Source organism: Schistocerca serialis, chromosome 2 (assembly GCF_023864345.2).
Source record: "Schistocerca serialis cubense isolate TAMUIC-IGC-003099 chromosome 2, iqSchSeri2.2, whole genome shotgun sequence".
Classification (NCBI taxonomy): Eukaryota; Metazoa; Arthropoda; class Insecta; order Orthoptera; family Acrididae; genus Schistocerca; species Schistocerca serialis.
The window spans coordinates 434,882,656-434,894,685 of NC_064639.1; the positions used below are offsets into that span (position 1 = coordinate 434,882,656).

Sequence of the window (12,030 nt, forward strand, 5' to 3'; positions counted from 1 at the left end):
TTATTCTGTTCGATGTCCTTCCCCATGGTCAAACGATCAACTCTGAAGTGTATTGTGCTACTCTTCAGAAATTGAAGAAACGACTTCAGCGTGTTCGTAGGCACAAAAATCTGAACGAACTTCTCCTTCTTTATGACAACCCAAGACCTCACACAAGTCTTTGCACCTGAGAGGAGCTCACAAAACTTCAGTGGACTGTTCTTCCTCATGCACCCTACAGCCCCGATCTCGCACCGTCGGATTTCCATATGTTTGGCCCAATGAAGGACGCAATCCGTGGGAGGCACTACGCGGATGATGAAGAAGTTATTGATGCAGTACGACGTTGGCTCCGACATCGACCAGTGGAATGGTACCGTGCAGGCATACAGGCCCTCATTTCAAGGTGGCGTAAGGCCGTAGCATTGAATGGAGATTACGTTGAAAAATAGTGTTGTGTAGCTAAAAGATTGGGGAATAACCTGGTGTATTTCAATGCTGAATAAAACAACCCCTGTTTCAGAAAAAAAATGTGTTGCATTACTTATTGAACTGCCCTCATACCTCCCAGAGGCTTTCCATCCTCTAGTAACTTGCCTTTATTGCCTGCAACATGTCTTCTGAGTCGTCCACCCATCCTCTCCTGAATATAGCCTAAGCATTCCAGTTTTTCGATAATGCTGTCTTTTCTATAGGGCTGACTTTTAACTAATTCTTGAAAGCACTAGATCTCCATCTCCTAAATACTGTGTGTATCTTACTCCATACTTTCGCAAAGACATATGAAAATCTGTATCATACTAGCAGCTTCCATCCCACCAGCTGGAGTCTACATTATTCCTACTACAAACAGCTTTGTGAGCTTCTTGCCACTATGATTCTTTACTAGCATCACTATATTTCTTGTACAAGGAACATTCAGAACAATATTTAGACATCACCTTTAAGTATATTATTTTTCAGTGTTGAAGCTAATGACTGTTGAAACTCCATGCAGTGAAGTATAACTCTTCTTCATCCAGGAACTGCTACTGATATTGGTTGCATCACAATTTCCTTTAATTGATCCTTGGACTGCTATTTTCATGCTCTGTTCACTTACTTCGGCAATTGCATTAAGGAGAATAGTATTCACTGCAGTAAATTTTAGGGGAGTACCAGGCATGTTCATAATACCACATATAAGGTTTCCACTATCTCTTCCAATCCCTATACACCTTAGTCCATAAGCAATATTGGCTTCATATATTCTGTTACTGGTCTTCGATGTCTTGAATGGTGTGCCATCATCACAGTCTCGACATAAAATATGCAATATGCAAACGAGACCTCCTCTTTTTCCATCATCAATCAAATCCACATTTCCTCCATGAAAAGAGCACTTGCAGGCTTTTCTAAGTGCCCCTGCCACCAATTCCAGATCCACAATTCTGAGACCCGTATTTCTGTCATGATTTGTTTCTTCTGACACAATGCCCTTCCCCAAGTTTTAGTTTAGATGGACTTGGAGAAAGCTAATGTTTGCATCTGTAGGTCTGGCCCTAACTTCAACTTCAGTTTTTTGCGTTATGTTGGAAATATGGGACTTATTATATCTTTAAATACTTTACCAGACCTAGGCGTTATAAAAAACAATAAATATATTCAACCTTACACAAAGAATAACACAGTACATCCAGCTTCACTCAAATTCCATTAAACAGCACAAAACTTGTTTACAAAGCTACCACATTGCTTGCCTGCTAAGATCACAAAATGGCTCCACAGCCTTCTATACAACACTGATGTGTTGTGTACAAAAAATCACAGCCTTCTAAAGCTTCATTGTCCAGGTTCACAGGCAAAATTGGGCAAGAAAATTATTCCTCCACTGGGTACATTAAAAAATGGGCATGGCACATTACACTGCTTATGGTTTTAATTTTTTTATATCATTTGCAGTTCGAATTTCAAAGAAAAAAAATTGTGATAATAATCTCAATTATATTTATTTTCAAATAAGCCAATAAAAAAAATTGTGATTTTTTCATGATTTTTGCCACAGTCTCCCCTTAAGGGACCAAACTGATAATAACCACAAAGGCAGAGACCAGGATTACAGGGCGGTTGCTCGAGCGTCTCCCTCTTGAGATGGTGTACCAGCTGCGTTATGACATTTGCAACATGGGGACAGTTTTCAACAGATATGCTGCTCCATACACACTGTTCATCCTACAATAGATGTCTACCAGCATTTGTCCTTCAGCTGCAGGAAAAGAATAACAGCACTTTGGTCCCAGTTGGAAGCATTTGGTAATAACCTCGCCATAGCTCACTTTTCTGTATTTACTGCACTCAGGTCAGTAAGACACGAATTCCACACTAATCCCTTTCCAACAAGTTGGTGCTTATACACCCGCATCAGTGTGGCATTGTGTTGCATAAACGCTGCAGCAACACCCCCAAACGGAAGCTTTTTGATCACTCTTTAAATTATACATTGTTGAACAGTAGGTAAATGTTTCTTTTTCAACTTTAGTCTCCAGCTATTTGAACTGAGCAGAGTGCTTCGGCGAATGTCAGATGAAGTTCATTAAATCATTCATTGTTCCAATAAATTTTCTTGCTGGTAAAAGTTTTTCAGTCCCATCCTGCACAACGTGATAAAGATTATAAGCATCACAGTGCGGAAGCAATGCTCGGATATTGCTCTTTGCGTATTTGTGAGTGCAATCACGAGACTTTGCCAGAAACATCTGACGCAGCATCGTAAATTGGTCTCCAAGATCTGAGAAATCTTGTGCAGGACTGAAATGTCTTTGAGAAGATTAAACAAAGTTACTGCCAAAGTACTAACCGCAGGATAAAATCCATTAAAATATTCATTTGCTGTCAAATCTTCAAAAACAAATCCAAGTCAGAGACTTGTTCACTTTGTGATACATCACAAGTTTTAGCTGATGAAATCAAAAAATATTCAGCAGTTTTTGCTCATCCATATTTCTTGTCAAGACTGTAGTTGCCATCAGCTTGAAAAATTTAATTTTGGTTATCATTGTGAATCCATTTGTAACCATCTCTCTATCCAAGATTTTGATTCTACCACATCTGCTCAATCCTAAAAAAAAACATCACAAAGTTGGAAATTGCACCATTGTTGGATCCTTATACTGGGAGCCCCCGCCTCGCCAGTGCCTTTAATATGCTAAATAGTTTCAGTAATGCTGTTCAATTGTGCATTATTTGTTTACACGAAATCACGTTGTCGACCGAATGACACTAGTAGGTTCGAGATTTTTTAATGCTTCAGTGCAATTAGTATGAAAAGAACTTGTTGCCTGAGTCCATATCCGTTCTGCTCCATGTTACCAGTTTAAAGATCCATCATCAACCCAAGCTTTTTTTGTTTTTGTGGTTAAATGTTGAAAGTGACTAACTTCTACTCAATTACTTCAGTATGTATTTGATAAATTCCTTTATTGTATCGTCCAACAAAAGCAATGTTCTGTGTTAATATGGATTTTTAATTTGTATTTCAGGTATAATATTAACCAAACGGATTTTTTTTAATTCTTTTTTTTTTATTTTTATTTATTTATTTATTTTTTTTTTTTTTTATTTTGCCTGTGCAATTTCAGAATCACAAATAAGCGTATTAATAATATATTTAATGCTATGATGTACTGTATCAGTTGACATTAACACCTTGCCCTTGGACAAGCACTTCATTCTTCTCAAATACACATGAATTACATACAATACAAACATACAGGAGTATTCCGTTGTACATTGTCCTGGACAGAAAATTTAATCCCATTGGTACCTAGACCTTAGGCAACAACTATGCCTCATCTTCACGAATGCACCCTGCATGACATGTAATTATGCATTTTGCATAATTTTATTCCTAGACGTGGTATTGTCTGCCTTGTGGGAAATACTGTAGCGTTAGCTACAAATAAATACATTCCAATAATTAGACATTGAGTAATACACCATCTCACCCTTAAACGAAGATTACTATCACTTTCTCAGAACACATTGCAAGATATAATAATACCAAGTATGTGGTCCATGACAAATAGCTTTTGAGTGATCTTAAACTGAGATACTTAATAGTTTGCAACCTAGCCCTCAGATGACTACCTTTTATACTTCATCACCTAACTTATCACACCGAAAAAGTCTCTGCAGACTAGTTCCTATACCCTAGATATTGAGCAACATTAATATCTAGCCTCTCTGTTATTACCTTTATCCTTTATGCTCATACATAGATAGCAGAACATAACTAGTCATTATTGTATCTATCAATCCAATGTAAATGCCACTACGTATGTTAGTCATCATAACTTCTGAATAGTTTGCATTAGGACATTCAACTGGACAGTTGGCTGTGGGGCATGATGGGAATTAGTATGTGCATGCATGGTTTGGTTTAAAGACAAAGTCCGCTTTCATTTGGATAGGTTCGTCAATAAGGAAAATTGGCGCATTTGCCAGACTGAGAATCCGCATTTCACAATCGAGAAGTCTCTTCACCATCAACTGGTGACTGTGGTGTGCAATGTCCAGTCATTGAATAATTGGTACGATATTCCTTGATGTCATGGTGGGTCTTGAACGGTACGTGAAGGTTTTTGAAGATAATTTCATCCTCAATATCCGAAGTGACCCCGTTTTTGACACGATGTGGTTCATGTAAGGCCAAGCTTGACCCCATTGAAGCAGGAGTGTTTGTGTCCTGGAGGAGCACTTTTGGGACTGCATTCTGGCTGGCTCTGGCATACTCAGAGGCCACTGGCATGGGGCTTGACTGGCCGCCATATGCTCTGGACCTGAACACATGCAACTTCTTTTTGTGAGGGCTGCATTAAAGACAAGGTGTACAGCAATTTCTTCAAAACCATTGCTGAAATGGAAACAGCCATTCATGAGGTCCTCGACAGCATCGATGTTCCGACACTTCAGTAGGTCATGCAGAATTTTGTTATTTGTCTGCGCCACATCATTGCCAATTATAGTAGGTATATCATACATGTCATTACCAAAATCTGAATATCTGTAGTGACATTCAAATGTTTAAGTGTGTGCACACCATAGTTTCTAACTAACTTACAGTTTTTCCACGTAGTTCAATAATTGTCACCCTGTATGTTCCATAATGGTGTATGTTAATGACATTCCCCATGCTTTTGTTATGAAGGCATGTAATCCGCTGTTATATGTTTTGCTGAGTTTCATTAAAATATCTTAAAACTGTTGCTATGGCCAGTAAACTTCTGTAAATTACCAGCTTGTGGAGTATCATACAGAAATAAACCAATTGGTTAATTAGCCTTAGGAGGCATTGATGGTTCTAATTATCTTATCAGTCTATGCCCTGTTCATTTGTTATTAATATGAATTGTACTGTTGTTAATCATTCAGCTATAAGTACATTTGTACCCTAGATTTCAACTAAATTTATTATATTATTAAGATCTTATGCAAATTACTACACTGATTGCTAACACCACCCAGCAATCTTTGCCTCAATTTAATGGCCGTTAGTTGCCTGTTCACTGCAGTACTGGCCACACACGTCTACATGATGCATATTATAAATGTTATATCACTTGTATGCTGTATTGGTCAACTGCAATGCTATCTTCATATACTGCTCTTCTCCAACATTGACAGTGTCAACAAACATGATTCTGAAGCATTGGTCACAAAGTAATTTCAATCGAAATAGATTCACTGGCAGCATGGCCTGGATTTCTTTTACAAAAAATACTATTTTGCTAAACAATAAAAACAATCCCACACAAAAGTGTGACAACACATAGTTCCTTTGTCATTCAAAGTTCGGAGGAAGGCAGGCACACTACCTCCACATACAATGTTGAAACCAACCTGGGGGTTAAGGGCAGCTATATCTCATAAATATGCTACAACAAATCACCACGAATTTGGTCGTGATCAGATGTTATGCCACAAGCAACAGACAATGCATAATCAGCTCCCATGAAGAGAATAGGCAGCTGAAATCTTCATTATTGATGCCTTCATCCAGTCACTGCACAGCAACAGGGAGCTGAGTTCTGACTTATGATAACAGTAACTGTGGCAAAATATATCCCTGTCTCAAATTTGTCTGGAGACTTCAAATTAATAGCTAACCACTGGCCTTTCCATATTCTTTGCAGGCTACTGTGCAGCTGCAAACATAATGGAACTTGGAAATTTGTGCCATGTTCTGTCTATAATATATCAGTGACATTTCTCTGCAGGTGTCTCATTTGTCCTTCCACAGATTTCCACATTTGCTGAGTCACACTCCACACTCAGTTGTGGGCCAGAATGAATGAGTTCTCTTGAAGACTGATGGATAGGTGCCTAGGTGCTAGAGATGGATTGTGGTTGTGAAGTAATTCCTCATTTGTGCTTATCATCCTCAAGTTCAAACAGTAAATTGGCTGTACAGTGCCCAGTTTCTCTCTGTGACCACTCACTGGATAGCTTGCTCTTCAGCACCACTCTAGCAGAAGGAACTAGCTGGTTAGTGGTATGCATGTTGTCAACCACCTATTCTTGGCCTTGCCACTGGGGGGGGAGGGGGGGGGGGCATTGTCTTGGTAGTTGATTGTGATTGAGGACACCAGTGCACGTGTCTGGCTTCTGTAGGAAGGAGGGGAGAGGGTGTTCGTGCAGCCTTCAGAAGATATATCAAACTTGCCGCAATCTGTCTAAGCACCTTACCACGACAGCTTGACTTTGCCATGAAGGCCGATGTTTTCTAGCAACTTTTGGAAATAAAGTTTTAAAAATCCATGCAGGAAGCAGCATTTTGCAGAGGTGTGCTGGCAGTGCCTGCAGCAGCAGCAGCCGCAGCCGCAAACGGGCGATGAAAATGCGTGGATTCTATACCTGAGGCCGATAGCTCCAAATGTTGAAACACTTTTGTACAGCTTCTCAGAGTTCGTAGGAATTGAGGAATACTTTTGTAGAGCTTCTCAGAGCTCGTAGGAATTGAGGACTAGGCTAGCAGCTCTCGCAAGTGTAGGAGGCAATATGTTACATGTCGAAGTCTTAGTTGGGCAGATTTAATGCTGCAGCAAAATGGAAAATTAATCCAGGTCCACAAATACATTCCCAAGTAAATTGCAGAGCATATGTCGTGTAACTTGTCTCATGTGCTGCACGTCAATGACAGTACATGGATACCGGCTGCAATCATGAATACAACTTCACACAACACCACAGAAGACCCAAGGACAAGGCAGAGGAAGTTTTGGCATCTCCCACTGAGCACTGTCTCCACTGGCGGAACACAAAGCGAGAATCAATGACACAGAATTAGCCCTAGCAATGCTGTAATGTGTGCTCCATTGTGCATTTGAATGATACCTTCTGACAAGGTAAGGCTTTTAAGAGTTCAAACATGACAGCAAGTAGCATCCGAACTTCCGCTGATAGTACTGCTCAAGAGGGCAATGCCTCCTGCCAGGACTTCTCATGAGTTTTATTCGACGTGTGCTGGAAAACACCTGCTATCATACACTCCTGGAAATGGAAAAAAGAACACATTGACACCGGTGTGTCAGACCCACCATACTTGCTCCGCATACACTGCGAGAGGGCTGTACAAGCAATGATCACACGCACGGCACAGCGGACACACCAGGAACCGCGGTGTTGGCCGTCGAATGGCGCTAGCTGCGCAGCATTTGTGCACCGCCGCCGTCAGTGTCAGCCAGTTTGCCGTGGCATACGGAGCTCCATCGCAGTCTTTAACACTGGTAGCATGCCGCGACAGCGTGGACGTGAACCGTATGTGCAGTTGACGGACTTTGAGCGAGGGCGTATAGTGGGCATGCGGGAGGCCGGGTGGACGTACCGCCGAATTGCTCAACACGTGGGGCGTGAGGTCTCCACAGTACATCGATGTTGTCGCCAGTGGTCGGCGGAAGGTGCACGTGCCCGTCGACCGGGGACCGGACCGCAGCGACGCACGGATGCACGCCAAGACCGTAGGATCCTACGCAGTGCCGTAGGGGACCGCACCGCCACTTCCCAGCAAATTAGGGACACTGTTGCTCCTGGGGTATCGGCGAGGACGATTCGCAACCATCTCCATGAAGCTGGGCTACGGTCCCGCACACCGTTAGGCCGTCTACCGCTCATGCCCCAACATCGTGCAGCCCGCCTCCAGTGGTGTCGCGACAGGCGTGAATGGAGGGACGAATGGAGACGTGTTGTCTTCAGCGATGAGAGTCGCTTCTGCCTTGGTGCCAATGATGGTCGTATGCGTGTTTGACGCCGTGCAGGTGAGCGCCACAATCAGGACTGCATACGACCGAGGCACACAGGGCCAACACCTGGCATCATGGTGTGGGGAGCGATCTCCTACACTGGCCGTACACCACTGGTGATCGTCGAGGGGACACTGAATAGTGCACGGTACATCCAAACCGTCATCGAACCCATCGTTCTACCATTCCTAGACCGGCAAGGGAACTTGCTGTTCCAACAGGACAATGCACGTCCGCATGTATCCCGTGCCACCCAACGTGCTCTAGAAGGTGTAAGTCAACTACCCTGGCCAGCAAGATCTCCGGATCTGTCCCCCATTGAGCATGTTTGGGACTGAATGAAGCGTCGTCTCACGCGGTCTGCACGTCCAGCACGAACGCTGGTCCAACTGAGGCGCCAGGTGGAAATGGCATGGCAAGCCGTTCCACAGGACTACATCAAGCATCTCTACGATCGTCTCCATGGGAGAATAGCAGCCTGCATTGCTGCAAAAGGTGGATATACACTGTACTAGTGCCGACACTGTGCATGCTCTGTTGCCTGTGTCTATGTGCCTGTGATTCTGTCAGTGTGATCATGTGATGTATCTGACCCCAGGAATGTGTCAATAAAGTTTCCCCTTCCTGGGACAATGAATTCACGGTGTTCTTATTTCAATTTCCAGGAGTGTAGTAACATCACTTGTCATTAGGCCAGCATAGTTGGTCACAACCAAATGAATGAAGATGGATTACTGAAAGACAGATTCCACCTTCAGGCAGGACACCGCCGACTTCCACCAGATGCCAAGACGACAATGTGTGTAGATGTCACAACTTTCTTCCCCAATAAAGCAATCATTTAAATGAAGTTGCAAGGAAGGAGATGGTTGTGTTATATGACTCTGGTTTCTCCAGGTTAATGCTTTCTTTGCCTCTCTCCTCTTCAGAACTCACTGACTACTCTAATCAGTTTCTTCATAAGCATTTTTCCAAACTAATTTTATGCAAGCTGTTCAGCTTTTGATGTCAGTGTTTAGTGGCGCCAAATTGTTGGCATAAAGAGCAGCACATGAGGCACATATGCAAGGCTTCACCTTAAGGCTGAAGAATCCTGCAACAATGTTGATTTGGGGGTACTTCTACGAAAATGTCAGAATGGAAATTGTTTTAATTTACCAATTAACACCTCAGCGTTAATATACTTACCAATACCAACATCATTTCTAACGTTCAGGAAGCTGCGTAACTGTTACAAATCAGTACCACGAGCATGACCCACGTAAATAAGATAAATTTCAGTAGTACAAAGCATTTCAACATAACATCCTACTGTTATCACTGTATCCACAGGACATGTATCACACAAAACTCATGTCAGTTAGAAATCTAGAAAAACTGCATACCTCAGTGAGTCCCGAGTTTATCCCAGCATATCAGATAACTTACGAGAATGCAGCCAGTTGTGGACTACGTCACCCAGCTACATTCCTGTAATTTATTTGCACCTATCTCCCATTTGCCAACATACCCAGTCACTGTTACGTACAGTACTTTGGTGATGTTGACGTTTCTCTCTATCATATGAGATCAATTACTGTTTCACTTGAAATTTTTCAATCTAGCCAAAATAAACACCACGAAGATAACACGTGGTCTTAAAAAGAGAGCACTGGATGGCAGATAGTAAGTTTGGTCATGTAAATTTCCTGGCAGAACTTCAAATACTCTTGAAGACAGATCCTATGAGAATTTTGTTGCAATCAATGAGTACTTCACACAAACACTACAGCATACATAAGAGGTATTAAAGCACGGACAATAACACAATCAGCTTTGCTCAGTTTGGAAATGGAACAAAGAATACTCAAACACTGGTTCGTATCACCTCATGAACAACTACATAATTCATTAACTCTAAAGCCACTGTTCACTCCACAGCATGGTGTAGGATGAATATCAATGTTGAGACTACAGTGACTATTACATTTCACAAAACTTATTTAAGGCTTCCAGATCTTGGTTCATTCCAGTTTTGATTTTTTTAGTGTTCATTATGTCAATCAGCCAATTTCCTCAAAAATTACAGAACTTACTCTCAGCCAAGTAGAGAGAAATGTGCACAGCAATTCCTGAACCTGTACATCAAATCAAAAAAATTAATGCAAATTTCTGAAGTATAAATTTGTATTTTTACACACATACACAGTACAGTAACTTCAGAATTACTGATCATCATGTACATATTTGTCACAGTGACAATCACAATTTTTAAATTAAGTCTGAAAATAAATTTAATTATATGTCATATATCTTGGAGTTGCTGAGAATTTTGCATATGATTTTATAACTTTATTTACAGCCTCTAGAAAATCTTTCTCAGTTGCAACTTTTCTTCTTGCTCGGATTGCAAACATTCCAGCTTCTGTGCACACAGATCGTATTTCAGCACCTGAAAACAAACGAGGAAAATTACTTGAGTTAGACACTTCGTTTTCAATAACAGCTTTATAAAATTTCTGTCAAATGAATTTACACACCTGTGCTGTTTGGACAGAGTCGAGCAAGTAGTTCAAAACGAATATCTCTCTCAACACTCATAGAACGAGCATGTATCTTGAATATGTGTGTCCGTCCTTCCAAGTCTGGCAAGCCAAACTCCACTTTTCTGTCCAATCTACCTGGTCGCATGAGTGCTGGATCCAGAGTGTCTGGTCTGTTCGTGGCCATTAGAACCTAAAATATACTGTATCTTAGTGTGATACTATAAAGGAAAACTAGTAATAATTATACGTATAACCAACCACTTATGCCTAGAAAATTCCAAGTGACCTTGCAACAAAAAAAAAAGAGGCTTTCAATATTACTTCAAAATAAGGTGTTATTGCGACAACTGAACAGAAAAGAGAGGAAAAGGGAACTATGAACATAGCATATTGTGTTGGATAGCATTAAGTCCTGTAGTAAGGGGATAAATCTAGCATATTACACCAGGAGCATAATCTTTTCATTTTCCTAGAATTATCAATTCCTGAGAAAGAATTCAGTGTTGAAAGTGTAACTTCTATCAGCCTAAGCATTCCATTACTAAATTTAAAGTACAGTTGTTCTGGGTGAAAATACACTTTCTGTGTTAAGTGACAGTATTCTTTCGCTTGGTACTGTAAAACTTAGCAATTCTTTGAATGGTTAAGGTTTTATACACCGGTGTAGAACTTCCCGGCACTTTAGAAAACTAATTCCAGAAGAAAAAGAGAAAAGCTTTTTGGAAAGATCTTTGATGTGCAGCAACATGTACGTGGCATATTTTCATATTATGATACGACCATACTTTTTTATTACGAAAGTATATATTCGAATTCAACCAAACACAGCATGTTAATTTCTGAAGCACTGAAATGAAAACTGCGAGGCGCCTTTTTTTCTTTTTTGTGGTTTTAGGGCGCACAACTTCAACGGTCATTAGCGCCCAAACTACGTTAAGAATGCACCGCGAGACACAAGTTTAAAACAGCAACGAAGCGGAAAACACGATAAAAGACAGACTGACAGGCATAGGATTAAAAAAAGAAAACAGCATAATCAAATGTCCTTAGAGAGGGTCGTCAAATTGATAAAATGAAGAACGCGAGCAGCTGCTCGTGGGTCATCCGCTAAAATGGCTTCTAGAGGACATGGCAGGCCAAGATCAAGACGCAGTGTGTTAAAATCCGGACAGGACGTTACAATGTGGCGGACCGTCACCAATTGCCCACATGGGCAGAACGGCGCCGGTGCAGCCATCAGCAGATGGCGA

The 12,030-nt window shown here is 41.2% G+C and overlaps 1 protein-coding gene across 1 annotated transcript in view; it reads right to left on the reverse strand.

The window, feature by feature from the left end:
* Positions 1-10,403: 10,403 nt before the first annotated feature.
* LOC126457294 (26S proteasome regulatory subunit 7) overlaps positions 10,404-12,030 on the reverse strand; it is a 54,406-nt gene continuing 52,779 nt past the window's right edge. The window contains exons 8-9 of the mRNA XM_050093466.1: positions 10,775-10,970; positions 10,404-10,686 (exon numbers count right to left, since the gene is read on the reverse strand). Coding sequence (XP_049949423.1) covers positions 10,529-10,686; positions 10,775-10,970 — 354 coding nt within the window. The 3' untranslated portion in view covers positions 10,404-10,528. The remainder of the gene's footprint in view (positions 10,687-10,774; positions 10,971-12,030) is intronic.